This window comes from Bactrocera tryoni, unplaced genomic scaffold (assembly GCF_016617805.1).
Source record: "Bactrocera tryoni isolate S06 unplaced genomic scaffold, CSIRO_BtryS06_freeze2 scaffold_11, whole genome shotgun sequence".
Classification (NCBI taxonomy): domain Eukaryota; kingdom Metazoa; phylum Arthropoda; class Insecta; order Diptera; family Tephritidae; genus Bactrocera; species Bactrocera tryoni.
In genome coordinates this window covers 23,495,843-23,512,945 of record NW_024395824.1, presented here as the reverse complement: position 1 = coordinate 23,512,945, position 17,103 = coordinate 23,495,843, and the positions used below count along the sequence as shown (strand labels likewise).

General features: G+C 35.5%; 1 protein-coding gene across 1 annotated transcript in view; it reads left to right on the top strand.

Moving 5' to 3' along the window:
- The window catches only part of LOC120779751, a 195,399-nt gene that overhangs the window by 122,912 nt on the left and 55,384 nt on the right, over positions 1–17,103 (top strand). The window contains exon 3 of the mRNA XM_040112134.1: positions 5,183–7,780. Within this exon, the coding sequence (XP_039968068.1) occupies positions 5,183–7,780 (2,598 nt within the window). The remainder of the gene's footprint in view (positions 1–5,182; positions 7,781–17,103) is intronic.

The window sequence follows — 17,103 nt, the reverse complement described above, 5'->3', positions numbered from 1 at the left end:
ATATATTTGTGTTTTCAACCGCAGCATTCAGTATTTAATTCAGCTGAATATTTCTCACATTAGGTTTGTTAGAAAAACGAAAATCATTATTTGTAATATATGACAGTTGGGGTAGTATTGACCCGATTTTATCTATTTTTCCCAACACACCACATACTATTAAGTATGTGGCGCATTAAAATGTTCGATACTGATATTAGTCATATAGGGGCTAGGCCAAGTTTACGCCCAATTTTCTCGATTTTCGAATTACACCGTTATTTGTAAAGTACGCTCTCTCCTTTTAATTGAGATAACTCACATATTGGGCGATATATGCGGTACAAAGCCACCCGGAAGTTCGAAAGTTTATATTAGGTATATGAGGAAATATTGTCCCGATTCAACCCATTTTTGACATACAGACATACCATTGGCAGAGAAAGATTATCCCAGAATTTCAATTATATATCTTACATGTTGACTGATATTTTCGGTAAAAAGTAAACTAAAGGTACAGGGGTCCAAATATTCGATATCTAGGGACTTGAACATATGTTTTTGGTTGGATTTGAGCAATTTTACTGGAAAGTAAAATTCAAGGAAAAAAAATTCTTGCGATTTTATATAAAATACCTCCCCCCATCGCTAAATTTGTTTTTTGCATTAAGGGTTTTTCCTCCCCCAAAATGACGGACTTTTTAATGGATAATAACATTTTACACTTAAAATGGCCGCCAAAATTTTTAAAGGAAAAAAAATTTTCAGAGAACGTTAGGGGGAATTTGATTATAATTTGACTAATTTTTTTCCGGATAATTTCCAGCCGAGTTGTTTCTTTTTTTCAAAACGTTCTAGCGTAGCTCCTTTAGCGGCTTATGATTCAATATTGCTACATGAAAAATTACCCTATATTGTCAAAAGTGTGCTCAATAATGTACAAAAGGTTCGAATAAAAAAACTTAATTCATATTTAAGAAATAAATTCTCAAACAATACCTTGAAACCCTAACCCCTACCTTAATGAATCAACTGGAATTTAAAATTGTGGTATTTGAGAAGTAGGCGTGGTTGTAGTCCGATATCGCCCAAGAATATAGAAAGAATGCCACGTACTAAATTTTTCGGTCGGGTCTTGAGATATTGGATTTCACCAAAAAGTGGGCGGTGCCACACACATCGTTCCATTTCCGAACGTCTTCCACAAAGCATTCTTATACCGTTTCTTAGGTAAAATTTAATGTCTCTAGAAAATTTATTTACTGATTTATTGCGGGGATTCCTTCCGATTTCATCTTTTTTGACATTATCTTTTAATATTTGGGATTAGGAAATTTGGTCGTTGTAGCTTTATTGGTTTAGGAGATATGTACATTAAAATTATTAGAGGGCAGGACCACGCTCACTTTTTCAAAAGCTCTTGCCGACCGGTGCTTTTTGCTACTGCGACCCCCTGTGCCAAATTAGAGTTTTATATCCTAATTCAGTCCTTAATTATGACACTTGATAGATTTTCGGTTAATGGCGTTTTGTCGGCGTGGCAGTGGTGCCATTACGCCCATGTACGAACTCGTAATTTTTTTTAGTAGGGAACTCGCATACCAAGTTTCATCAAGATATCTGAATTTTTACTCAAGTTATAGCTTGCAGTGACCTCTACATCTCCTGATTACAACACAAAACATTCTACGTTAGCAACCCATAAATGCCAAGAAACAGTGTCGTAACATCACCGCCTGTAAGCAAGTGTAATTTATTAGCTTAAATAATTCATACTTAAATTGTCTACAACTCTTCGTTCCTCTCTTAATATAAAAAATTATATCGTAAATCAAAGTTTGCCGCATCAGCTGCTAATCTTATATTTGAGTTCTTAACTGTACTTTTTTGGCTTCTTTATCTCGATAATATAAAATAAATATTTCTTTTGTGTAACTGAACTGCACTTATTTGTTTCTATATCTCAAAGAGAGCTTTCTTTGCGGTACTTTTTTGTGTTTATTGCAGCGCACTTTTTCGAAGGACGATTATTTGACCAAAAAGCACATTTTAACCATTAACCACTCACCGTATTCACCTGATATGGCACCGTGCGACTTCTTCCTTTTCGGAAAAATGCATTTTCCCATGAAAGGAAAGCGTTATGCAGACGTAGAAGCCATTCAAAAGGATTGCACCGGCATACTGGGGGCCATAGCGGCCAACGAGCTAAAACACTCGTTCGACATGCTTTTGGACCGTGCTAAAACCTGTATTGAAGCACAAGGAGCTATTCTGAATAAAATAAAATGATTTTGCCGGAAAAACCATTTGTTCTGTTTTTTTTAAAGATCCTGTTCACTTTGGAAATCACCTTGTAGTTTTGTTCAGGAACGGTTATACGTATCGCTTAAAACCCTGCGATATAGATATGGGGTTATACTACTGTGATCAAATTGAAAAGTTTACCGCATGTATAGGTGAATGTGGCTTTCTCCTAACGATGTATTTTTGTGCCTAAAGTAAATAACATTGGGTGAAAACCTGCCCTAACGCCAACATAGTTAATTTCAGGATTGTAAACAACCGGTTGACTTTATTCATTATGTATTGTTGATGGTATATGAGGTACTCAACTCAGAGGGCATGTTGCTGTTAACAATATGAAGTAATGCCAAAAATAGATAAAATCGATCAATTCTACACATCTTAGATACTACATCTTAGCAAAATTAACTGAACGTATAGTACGAGAGTCCCTCCGTTTGACCGTCCACATTGTAACTTGAATAAAAATAAAGATATATTGATGAAATTTGGTACATATGTTCCGTGGAAAAAAGTAAGGCGGAGTTTGCGAATAAGCATTAGCGGACCATCGTGAAGCCCACAAAACGCTATATATAAAGTGCCATAACTAAGCACCAAAAAAGAAATGGAGCTGTAATTTGGCTCAGACGATTGCAATAGCAAGGGGCATCTGTGGTCTCGCCCTCCCATAGGTTTAATGTACATATCTTCTAAACAACCAAAGCTACTATAGCCAAATTCTTCTTCTTCTTTCTTGGCGTAGATACCGCTTACTCGGTTATAGCAGAGTTTACAGTAGCCCACCAGTCCTTCTTCGTTTCGCTGTTTGGTGCCAATCGGAAATTCCAAATGAAGCCAAGTCCTTCTCTACCTAGTCTTTCCAACGGAGAGTTCTTCCTCTTTCTCTGCTTCCGCGGTGGTTACTGCGTCGAATACTCTCACAGCTGAAGTGTTTTCATTCATTCGGACGATCTGGCCTAAGAGAAGCCGCTGTCTCTTAGTTCGCTGTATATCTCGAACACCTCACCGTTCTATTGTCGCGGCTTCACTGTTGCTATTGTGCTAAGCACCTTAAATTTCCGCAGAACCTTTCTCTCGAAAACTCGTAACGTCGACTCATCAGATGTCGTCATCGTCCATGCCTCTGCATCATATAGCAGGACGGAAAGCAGGTCAAGCTCTTCATACTCAGGCATTTTGCCTTTTGCACAACTAATGGTTTGAGCGTACGCCATATTATGACCAGCAGTTTTCGAAATCCAAAAAAAAATCCAGAACCTATAGTTGACCTTACGACAAATATAGGTCAAAGTGTGAGTGTAATAGAAATTCAGGGATAGTCTTTTCTTAACAATGGTATATCTGTGACTCGAAAATGGGTTAAATTGTGGCAATACTTCCCTTAGCTCCCGTATGCTTAACAAAAACCAATTTTGAACTTCCAGGTGACTTTATAACGCTTATATCGGCCAACATGTGAATTACCTCAATCATATTACTTAGTAGAGCGTGGTTTACTGAAAACAATAGATAAAAATGGGTGAAAATTCTTCAATTTGGGAAAGTTGGCAGATGAAGAGTCCTGCTGGAGGGAATACAAAAACGTACTTAAGTGAGGGTAATGTTTTCCTTCCAAAAAAGGAACTTTTTTACGAATTTATATCTTAAATATGGGTTGAGTAATTTTATTTGGACTTTATGTACATTATTGAGCACACTTTTGACCATGTAGGGTAATTTATATGTTAAAAGTATCTTTAAGAAGAAAGAATTTGCGGTGAGATAGCTAACAACACAGACGGTAATTTAGTCCGTAATCTCCCAACGTATTACGATAGAGCATGTCCTTGGAAGTAGGAAGGCCGTAGACGTATTGTCTGTTGAAAGCGACTTCTGATATAATGGGTTAGATTAGATTAGATTATTAAATGAGGACTATAATGGGTTCCAGACCACAAAGCAATTCGAAACGAAATATCTGATGAGATGCCAAAAGTCCCATCCGTCTGGCTACCGAACCAGGATAAACGGAAGTCACTAAAAACATGTGCAAAAAAAATTCCGAATAAGCGAGATAGAATGCCTTAAGGTCATGCAGGATTGCCAAGATCATGTGCAAGAACCCCAAAGGAAACCATGCCAACCTTTTACTCACAAGATCTCGTCTGCAGGATGGTTGTTGGCCTAATAACAAGTCACAACCTACTAGCATCACATTCCGGATTCCATTAGTAACAACGATATATGGAGAAAGTGCAGGAATATGCATTAGAGAGACGCTGGAATATCCCTTATGCTTCTGTCCAGCATTACCTAAAACTTGGGCCTAGATATTTAGGACCTTCACAGTTCAATGAACTAGATGAATTATCAAAATATCAAATCGCTCTTCAAGCTCGCTTAAAGCGTTAACGTACTGTATGGCAAATACTTTAACTCTAATTAAATTGCACCTCATCTGACATTACTAACGATCAGTAGGTCCATGTATGGTGTAATAGCCGGCCAGTATAACGTACCCTAACCTAACCTAAGTCTAATGCATCCATTGTTTTTGCTTATATTTTTATGAAAAGAACAACAACTTTTATAATCTTTGCAAATACCCATGAAACTTATAAATACCTTGTGTTCGATATAGTTTTCCTATTCAAAATTGGTATTTAAATCCATTGAGAAAACGTCAAAACTGAAAAAATTGCTGAAGTTTCTGTGTTCAATGACCATTAAGATTTGGGTTTTAATTAATTATTCTTATTCACCTAAATAAGCTTTAAAAATGTTGAAATATAGTTAATTCAGTATTTTGAAAATGTTTTAACTTATAAGTTGGCCTTAATTCAATTTTACTTGATTATTTTTCGGTATCATAGCCAAAAACATTGTTCACATATGTATGTTTATTCCTTTTCAGGTTAGCACTGTACTCCTTTATGACATCCCAATAGTATCACTTTATATCGAAGGTCAAGAGCGGTTGTGTTTAGCCCAGATATCTAACACTTTGCTCAAACAGTATAGTTATAATGAAATTCATAACCGTCGAGTCGCACTTGGTATTACTTGCGTTCAATGTACTCCGGTACAGTTGGAAATATTGCGACGTGCTGGGGCAATGCCAATTAGTTCTCGTCGTTGCGGCATGATAACAAGGCGTGAAGCGGAACGTTTATGTAAAAGCTTCTTAGGTGATAATGCACCGCCTAGACTACCTGAAGATTTTGCTTTTACTGTGTATCATAAGTGCGCTTGGGGTTGCCGCGGTTCATTTTTACCATCTCGTTACAACTCCTCCCGAGCGAAATGTATAAAATGTTTTTATTGTGGCATGTTCTTTTCGCCAAACAAGTTTATTTTCCATTCTCACCGAATCACTGCAGGTGACAAATATGTTCAGCCCGATGCGGCAAATTTCAATTCATGGCGTCGTCATATGCTCCTTAACGGTCATCCCCCTGAAGAAATTGTCCATGCATGGGAGGACGTTAAAGCAATGTTTAACGGTGGTACACGTAAACGTCTCATGAGTCACAATTCTTCGACATCACAAACAACATCAACTACCCAAAGACATGAGCAGCAAGATAAGTTACAACATAGTATAAATGTTCCAGGATCGGCCACAGCTTCCTACACTGGTACTTTGAACGAAAATGGCAGGGATGAAACCATTATGACAGTAGCAAAAGCTTCTGATAATCAATATTCTTTCAATGATATTGATTTATCTTTGCGTCATAACAGTAGTTATTTGACGTCTCATAACCCTTCACCAGAGTCAACAAAACGACAATGTAATCAGGTTGAAAAGAATATTAGTACAGTAACAGGTGCGGCTATGATTGGTGTCAAGGCCGTTGCAGCAGCGGTAGGTGCCGTACGACCGACGAACATTGGAAGCGCAACGCCACATAGTGTTTCATATCAAGGGAGAACTAGTAGTGTTTCTACATTGCAACTAAGCGAAGGTAATGACCATGAAATTCCCCTATCACGAAATTTTATGATGGATTACATGTGGCATGCACACTCTGCTCAAAAATCGAACGCATCTGGCTACAAAAACCGAAATTATAATAATGGTTATAATATTACAGTGAGCCCATTCGGGCTTACGGATTATGCAATGCATTGGTTAAGGACTCCGTCGATTAGCAGCAATAAAGAATTTTTCACTCAACTTCCACTTATGTCTATGACGGGAAGTGAGAGAAGAGATCGTGATGAAGGTGGTACTGCTCTCATCCGAAGATATGATAACAATGAATTTTGTCAACCACTGAAATATAGTACTTGGAAACCAAATACTAATATGGCTACGGAAAATGGCAGTTGCTTTTCAAATTCTGGTCAGGAATTAGGCAATCGAAATAAATTAGTCGATGCAAGCACATCTTTCATTCCGCAATTTGTCACGTCGTCGGCATTCAAACCAGTTTGTCAACCAAGTAAACCAAAATTTTTCAACGCTGTTGCATCGGTAACGGTAGCTTCGGCAACTACTGATTTAGCTACGACATCTGTTAACTCTACCGCTACAATATCAACGAGTGCTCAAGCTACACACAAAACAAATCACTCTAAAATATATTTCAGCAATTTACCAACAGAAAATACGTTGCCACTAATTGCCGATTCTCCTTTACTGCATAATACTAGTATAACAAGTGCAGGTACAACGGAAGCAGGATGTAATACCGCACCTCTTGCTTTGGCCGTTCATGCTAACTTTCGTTCCTCAGCATCAAATACTTTGCAATTTCGTGGTCCTTTATCTCAAAACCATTCTCAAGCAACAGTTGACATACCACCTCATTCGCCATTTAGAGCATCTCCTTTAGGTCAGTGCGATTTGAAACATTGTGATCGTGATGTAAAAGGCTCTTATGCAGGTGATTCACATTCTTCAAGTGACGAAAATAGCAACAACAACACTATTGACGATGATGAAATGGTTGACATTGAAACGACAGAAGATGATTTCCAACCCAGCAAAATCTTTAAAATTGCCCTTAATGTGGCATCATGTCACCATCAGCCTGATGATATTAACCTTGTAGCATTACATAATAACCCCCGTAATCCCGAAAAGTCTGCTTTGGCGGCAGCAGATCTCATTTTGACCCGATCAGTATCTCCGGATTATTACAGAAAACACAAAAATAGTTCAAATGTACAACCACTACATATGCTTCAAAATCATGTGACAAACACTAATATCACTACAGAACCCGTTGCGTTTGATAACATCACTAAACAGGATATGGTCACAAATATATATACTAGTAAAAACAGCAACAATCGAAAACTTGAGAAAAATTGTGGACGGTTTTGCAAATCCCCAGTGTATAGTAGTACATCGAATGATAGTTTTTACACGCCATTGAAAGATGAAAGTATCAATAACTCCAACAGATCTATTGAAATCGTAAAGACCAACTGTATCACTCACCAACACCATACTTATAATGTGGGGACATCTTTAGTATGGAAGAAACTCTTGAGTTCAGAGGTAAGACTTACCGTTATCATTTACTGCTAAAAGTTAAATTTTGGGTTTATTTAGCGAGTAAGACATATATGAAATTAATATCTGCCAGATGAGTGACAGAATTACATATTTCTCCCTGTTGTGGAGTTCGCCTTGTGACTTGTTAAATACAGGGTCCTAGAACTTTTGTGCCGAGTTCAAGCGATTAATGCAGTTATAATGAAATTTTTCATAGCAGAGGTGAGATCGAAATTTCGCCTTTGCCTGCCGATTTATTAACAGAAAACACTTTTTGATGCGTTTGGAACTAAGCTCGAAATCAGATGGACGTAGTGGTAGTGTACACCTCTAATCACTACTTTCGTTTTCGCAAATATAAAGACCGTCTTTTTTTAACCAAACAGCTACTCTACATAAAAATGGCAGTTTTGATCTCAAAACCTTCCGTTTACATATGTACTTGCTTTATGTAACGACAAAATATTTGAAAAAAAGTTACGACCTTATACATAAATATTTTGTTCATATATTCTTTTCGCGTGAATCTAGCAAATATCTTATAAAGGTCTCACTTATTAAGAACATTTTTACTTTTTTTGTCACATCAAAACTTATGTATATCAAATTTAAATTTTTTCGTCAATTTGGAGGCAGAGGTAATTTGGTACTATGTAGGATGATTATGTTGCCGAAGTCAAGTTTGGGAGTGTGTTTGGACTTGGTTTAAAAGTATTCTGCTTGAATCAAACAAAATAGCATTAATTAAATTAAATTGAAGACACGTACACGAGGTCAGAAATGAATATGTGACTGTCACAAAAACACTGCACGTGCTTGAAAGTTATCATACATACAAACATATCAGAGAACTGCAACGAGTAATAAATTACACCGTCCGATTCTGTCAGTTCAGTTCATGTACACAAGCGAACTGTTTGTCTTCAAATCAGCGATAGAGAACAACTTTGTATCACTAGCGATCAGCTTATACCTGATTTGTTTATGAACGTTCGTATCAGCAGAAAATACCCGAAGTGATGCAAACTTATGCTTCAATGATTGAAATGATCGACAGCGTTCGGTTTGTATATCATCCCCTAAACACTGATTTACTCTAGTGCACTTCTGTTCTATTTCAAATACATATGTTTGTATAAACATGTATGTATGTATATATGTACATATGTTATACGTATAATGGAAATTCCATAGAGTACATACATACAACAAACGTATGTCTATATGTACATATGTATGTACGTATTCGATGCAATTTCCATTGTTTACGCTTCGAAAATTTGTAACATGCGCACATTTTCAAAGCTGATTCATTTTTTGCCAAACATGATTCAAATCAGTCCAGCAGAAAATTGTTGTTGTTTGCTGTACTCATAGATTACTTATGGTTTACCCAAAGTCTCATTTCAATTCAAACAATCATCGCAACGCTATGAATTGACATGATACCATTGCAACCGAAGCCAGCCATACGTTTACACGATCGTGATTGCCGAAGAACAGATTGTTCGTGTTGCATTAGGTCAGCTGGCGCTGGCGGCTACACGAATTGATTAACAATGTTGTCTAGGCTGAACTGAATTGATTTGATTGTGTTTTTGGCACGACTGTTTCTTCTGATTTTATCATACTCGTTGCAGCTCTCTGATACATACATAAGTATATTGTCAGTGAGGGCACAACAATATAAACAAAGAACATCACAAAGTTCATGTGACAAAAACAGTGTTTACTAGTGAAACAAAATCTCCCAAGTGTACCTGCTTCTATTCGATTTGCGATCTTTTTTTGTACTATAAATTTGTTTGGTACTAAATTTTAAATAATCAAGTAAGGGAGGGCCAAGTTCGGGTGCAACTGAACATTTGATACTCTTGCACGAATCAAAGCCCGCAAAATTCCTCCAGGTGCTGGCAAAACTTTATATTAAAAATAGTTTTGCAAATAAATTAAACATCAATTACACTGGTCAACAAATTTGTAATTTTTTTTGTCACATGAAAATTTATATCAAATTTTGAATATACTAGGACTATCATTGAAAATAAATGTACACATCATGTTTTCTTGGGACATCAAAACATACATTTTCGTAAAAAGTACAAAAATCAGCCACACTTACAGAATTATTTCCTAAAATCTAAGAAAATCATAAGTTTTCTTAAAATAGTCTGCTAGGATTCCTGGACTACATTTCCCTTGATAACGCTCCTCCATTAAGGAAATGTCTTGATGGAACCCCTCACCTTGTTCGTGACTCACAGCACCCAAATTTGGCGGAAAGAAATCCGGATGAGAGTCCAGCATATGTATTTTCAAGGACATATTACTCCCCAAAGCTTTAAATGATATCATAAGTTCATTTATTAAATCTTTGTAATTTTCCGGTTTATGGTTACCTAGAAAATTTTGAACAACATTCACAAAACATTTCCAGGCGAGTTTTTCCTGATCATTCAGTTTTTCTTCAAAGCTCTTATCCTTCATTAATTTCCGTATTTGTGGGCTTACAAATATTTCCTCTTTGGTTTTCTCCTCGCTGAGTTTAGGGAATTCATCTTTTATACTTACATATATACTATAAAAATCCATCTCCATCTTTCGGACTAGAATTCTCACTTTTTGATCCATTTGGAGGCATCGGCTCAGGCAGTTCGGCACTATGTAGGATAGGTCTCTTGGCCGAAGACAAGTTTGGATACTAGATAGTGTGTTTGGATTTGGTAGTAATAGCTTATGTTTGAGTCAAACAAAAATAACAATCACTTACATGATCCGTTGGTTCCGTCCAAATCATTGGTATAGCAAATGACAAATGTCTAGGTTCTTGTTTAGCCCAACCTAAAAGGAGCCTCACACACGATACACAACATTTATGGGGAACCCAGGATTTGTCTTGATTCCTCACAGTAAAACCAAAATAGTCTAAATAGCACTGTTCAATTAGTGATGTGAAATTTCGACGCTGAGATGTAAAAGTTAACTCTCTACACACATAACAAAAGTTTTTCGCGTTGTTCAAACACTTTCGTGGCATATTTACAATCTAACTAATGTAAATAAAATGTAATTTAGCAAACAATTGTTACACAGTCGACTAAATGCAGTTATGTAAACAAAGAAATGTATGTATGTATATGAGGTCAGAAATGAATATGTAGCTGTCACAAGAAAACTAGATGTGATAGAAACAAAACTGTTATATATTTTTAATGAGGGTACACCAACATAAATAAAAATCATTACAAAGTTCATGTGACAGTGTTTACCAGTGTTATTCGCTGAAATCCTGAATGTGTCACTACCAAATTTGGTAACTTCTTGACATATAGTATAATTAAAGCCATATACTTAATCTCAGTTTTATTCCTATATTTTAGTTCGCGTCAGTAAAAACTATTTTCAAAATAAGTATATTCAAATTAGATACTTGTGTATATTTGGTACACAATAAACTTAACCGGAGAGGCTAATTTTAATATATTGCGTTGATGTGAAAAATGTCAACCAGAGGATCATAGTTTCTTATATTAGGGATAGGAGGCTTAGAGCACGATATAAACCAATTCCTTTCTTATTTAGCGCTACACCACATAGTTTTCCAGAAAACTTGTTTAACTAATTTCATTATAATATCGCATTTTGACCAACTTAAACGGGTCAAAGTCAGGTGGAAAGACGGAAATCATTATATGGGGTTTATTTTTCTTACTTATATGTATATCCAAAACGGTCAACCAAGTACCGGAACTTGCGCTTTATCGTTCAGACGTTATCGAGACAGCGACGAAGCAACCTCGCGATTAGACGTGCCGCTAAGTGAAATATGTCCTGCACGAATTATTTTGTCATCATGAATGCGTTATGTTACGTTATTTTGTACGTTCAAGTACATTAAAGTGAATGTTTTAGGATCCACTATATTTATTTTAATTGTAAAATATACAAAAATAACTCAGGTAGCACAAAAGTACAAGTCAGTTCAATTTCTACCGAGGGATTTTACTATTTATCGTTTATTGTAAACTTTTTTCTGTAATTTATTAATAATTTGCCTTTCACAATATTTATTTTTCTCGTTTTGCTTCCAAAAATACCAAACAGGTTACTCTAAAAATGAGTTTTTATTTAAATTTTTATTTGAAGTCATCTGTACGATAAAATACAATATCTAGAGCTGAAACGAGATGAGCGTACATTTTTCGCTCATGAATTTGATTGAAATTGAAAAGTTACGTTATCTAGGCGTCGCCTCTCTGTGTGACATGATGAGTACCGTTAGCAATTTAGCTTACTGAAAACAATAGCATATGTAAACAAGTAAGGAAGGGCTAAGTTCGGGTGTAACCGAACGTTTTATACTCGTGCAACTTATAAAAATCAAAGCCAGGGAAATACTTTATGGTGTTAAACGTCAATCTAAGAATCGAAATCCAAGGAATTTAATTTTTATTTTAACTCGGACACATAAGGTTTGTTAGAAAAACGAAAATCTAGTATATGACAGTTGGGGTAATTCGATACGACTATTAATATGTTCTAAAAAACTATTCGTGTAGAGTAAAGTCAGCCTGATTTTATACCAAATTATCTACATATTTTAGGCACAAAGATACACTTTTTTAAGCACAAAAAATGCACTGTTAACACGCTAGCTCATTTTCGTTGAGATAAATCACATATTGGTCGATATATGCGGTACAAAGTCCCCCGGAAGTTCGATTATCTTTATCTTAGGTATATGATATACAGACATACCATTATCAGAGAAGTACTATCCCTGAATTTCAATTATATATCTTAGACATTGACCGATATTTTCGAACAACAGGCAACTATAGGTACTGGGGTCCAAGTATTCGGTACCTAAGACTTGAACAGTTTTTGTTGGCTGTTACAATTTTTGGTTTTAAGGTGATATACACTAATGGCATTATTCGTGCAAAGTTTAATCCCGTTATAATAACTGCTTCTTGATTTGTGTATGAGAAAGTAAAAGAATCAAGTGGAATTTAAAATTGTGATACATGGCAAATAGGCGTGGGTTTTATCCGATTTCGCTCATTTTCAGAATGCCACACAGAAATATGAAAAGAGTGTCACGTACCAAATTTTGTTGAAATCGTTTGGTCGGGTCCCGAGACATGGGATTTGACCAAAAAGAGGAAGGTGCCACGGCCATCGTCCAATTTTCACCCCGGCTCCTATAAAGTCTCGTCATACCATTCCTTTGGCAAATTTTTACGTTTCTGTCGCATTTAGTTATTGATCTATCGCGCTTTTCCTAGTTTTGAACAGTAGATTTATATGGGGAGGGATCCGGGTTTTCATCCGATTTTATCCATTTTCACACTATCGGTAGGAATTATTGCATTATTCGTGCTGGGCGAATTTAGTTGCTGTAGCTTTAGTGGTTTAGGAGATATGTACATTAAACGTATTAGAGGGCGGGGCCAACTCACTACCAACAAGAGCTTTTCACGGAGATCGCCTGGAAGTTGAAGTGCGGTGAGATGATTGATGGGAGAGGCTTTTGCACCTGCTAAAAATTTCGAATTGCCACATATTTATTTTTACCAACTATTGGCTAACTGTCTCACTATCACCTACGAATAAGCACCTATACAATGATCATATATTATGTAGCTGTATTATGTTTCGTACCCCACCCCTGGAGGGGGTCAGGAAATACCAACAAGCCATCCAAAAAATTAGTTTCCGAAATATGTAGATGAGTTGAAACAAAAATTTAAAGAATTAGAACAATTATGCGGACAATTAAAAAGTGAAAACCAAAAGCTTAAAAAACAAAATAATCGCCCACTTGTGCCTAATTATAGTCAATCACAATACGAAACTGATGAAGAGGAATTAGATGTAGAAACAGACTGAATCTTAAAGAAAAACAAAAGGCCTAATAAAAAGGGTAAAGCCGAAGCTTCACCATAAATGATCGTAAAAGAAAATACTTTATCATCGAACGGTGAAAACCACACAGCTAAAAATGAAAAACCGAAGTATGAACCGCGGCCAATTATGATTTCAAATATATCTAATTATAAAGAACTAAGAATAATTAAAGAAAACTACTAAATAACGACACTCGTAATGTAAGCGTTACAGCTAAATAAACTATAGATCGGTGACAAAAATGTTGTCAGCGTCGGGAACTTCATGGTATGGTATTCCTTTGAAGACATACAAACGCACCCAATAAATGTTATGATTAACCCTGCCAACCATGAGCGGGTAAAAAAACCAGATAATCAGTGGGTAAGAAAGTGGGTAATCCATAGGGTAATCATGTGTACTTTAACATAGGCCGAGCGACAATTTTACCTACTCACGTACGTATACATGCGATCATACATCTTTGTTGCGCTCATTCAGCAGTGTCATATAAAAAAGTATATCTGTCCTGTTCTAATATCCCCAATCGACGGCAGATGCAGGGTTGCATTTTCTCTTTTTAAATAGCTGATGCAGTGTTGCATTTCTTGATTCCTGCTTTTAAAATTTCTTAAAATTTCAACTAAACTTTTTCAATTTGTCAAAATTTTTATTTTATTTATTTTTATATATGTTTACAAAAATTTATTACTATTTATATAAATAAAAATATATTTAATTTAAAAATATTTAATATCTGAAAAAAGATTAAATAAAGAAAAGAATTTTTAAAACCTGAAAATAAAAGAGTGGAAAAATATTATAAAAGACAAATACCTGAAAATAAATAATAATTACATTGAAGAAAGATTAATTGTATAAAATGATAGTAATATCTGAAAAAAAGATTAATATTATCTGAAAGAATAAAATATATTAAATACAAATAGAATTTACTCTGAAAGCCAATATTAATTAAATAAAAATAGTGATAAAATCTGAAAAGAAAGAATAATTAAATAAAAATCATAATAATATCTGAAATAAAAGAATAAAATTATCCGATTATTTAAAATATAAAGCAAACATTTGTTTTCACATATTATTTTGGATTGTGCAGGCCGCCTTAAACGCATAAAATACATACTTATGTACATATGTAATTATTTTTGCGTATTATGTTGAACTGCGCAATCCAATTTCAAACAACACACACTTTTTCTCACATACTTACTTAACAATTTAAATTTGCTGCTTCTGATGATATTGCTGCAGCTGCTAATTCCAATGCTATAAAAACAAATGAAGTAATTATATGCAAATTATTTAAAAAAAATCATTCACTTACCTTCTTGTTGTACGAGCCTCCTTTACGATAGTACGATCACGAATGACATGCGTCTTTCAATCGTTTTTTTATTACCCTTTTTAGGATTTTCTTTTGTCACTATTGACAATAATGTTTTCTCCTTCGCACTCATTCAAATAAATCAAGAGATGAAAGAAACTTTTTTTCATCGCATTTAGGTAAACAAAAAATAACCCGAAAATGTGCGTTGGTGTTAGTGTATAGAGAAAAAATGTGTAGTTGTATTGGAATATTTGTCTCAAAAATCTCCACCATTCGTGTAGCATTAGTGATATTATCGCTGATTTAAAAGAACAAGGTTTAAATGTTATGAACGTCGTAAATAAACTCAAGTGAAAAACACGAGAACCTTTAAACATGTTTTTAGCTACTTTTGATTTTAATGAATACATCAAGAAAATATATGAAATCAAACACATGCTTCACACCCTTGTTCTCATTGAGCCTATGAGAAATTCTAAACTTATTCCACAATGTAGAAATTGACAGGCATTTGGATACATTAAGAACTTCTGCGGCAAAATGTAAAACAATCGAGTGCCAAAACCAAAATGCTGTAACAGTGGCGAAAGCCATCCGGCAAACTACAAAAGATGCATTGTTGCCAAGGAGCTTCAAGGCATTCGTAACAAAGCCTTGAAGAAACAATAAGTTTCCATAAATTTGCCCAGTACATCAAATAATCCACTCATTGGTAAGAAAAAGGACCGTCAACAAGCAGCACCGTGTGCAGACGAGTTCTGAATTACTGAAAAGTAACTCAAACGTGGTGAACGAAAAAAACATAAAGTTGACCCAACCCCTACTAACTCAAATCTTTGAGATGCTAAATAAACAAGAAACATACAATATCGATATCTGCAGCCGTTTAGATAACCTCGAAAAAAAAAAAATAAAAATAAAACAAATTCCAAGGCATGAATGGTGCTCTCCGAGTGGACTGTTCAAAAACTATTTAGTCGATTATGTCCAAAAAACCATAAAAATCATAAAATAATTATATACTACCATATATGTATGAATATTATTATTAATTTCTATGTGATTTGATTTAAGTTATTCAAATCAAACTGCTCGTAAGTTTTTGAAACTAGTTGTTTATATAAAACATTGTTAAAGTTTTAAAAATGTGTGTAATTAAGTTTCATCAAGATATTTCAATTTTTATTCAAGTTACAGCTTGCACGACGGACGAACGGACAGACAGACAGTCACCCGGATCTCAATTGTTCTCGCCATCCTGATCATATACTTACATATATCCCTGGTCGATACCAACGGTCTGATACACTTAGTCGAGACCAATGGTGCTTGGCTAGGCCTAGGCTAGTGTACATACATTTGTATGGAAACACGTGTTGTATTTACGCTCATATATGTACAATATAGATACATTTTTGAAATTTCTTACATCTCGATTTAGTTGAAATCAAATTGACACCCTTGTTCACGCTTGCCTTGGCAATAGCGTTCACAAAAAATGTATCATTTTGAGAAAAATTACATTTTTTCTTAACCTTTTAAAACGCTCTAGCGGCTAAAGTATTTGACCTAGGTGGGTCAAATAAATTGCACCGGTTAGGTAATTTAAAGAGCTTTCAGGAAATGTCCCACCGGGGGCGTGGCAATAGGCTAAAATGGGTTTTCACCATGTCCCCCCTTTTGTTTCACTACAGTTGGGGGGGTATGGGGCCGGGGGTATCAAAACCATTTTGCGAGTTAGCTCACCCCTGGGGCTTTCAGGAAAGCCCTCAACCTCCCTTCTATCCCTACCAGGGGCGTGGCAATACCGTTCACAAAAAATGTAACATTTTGAGAAAAATTACATTTTTCTTAACCTTTAAAACGCTCTAACGGCAAAAGTATTTGACCTAGATAAACATACAAAGCAATTTGGACATGTAACGAACACGAAAACATATAAATCAACCGTGCGAAGTGATAGAAACATACCAAAGTTCATATATTTTCATAGAAAATATATGGGGTCTAGCCAAGCACCATTGGTGCACTAAGGTGTAATATTATAATATCCTTTTTTCGTCCTTTTCGATACGATATCCTTGAA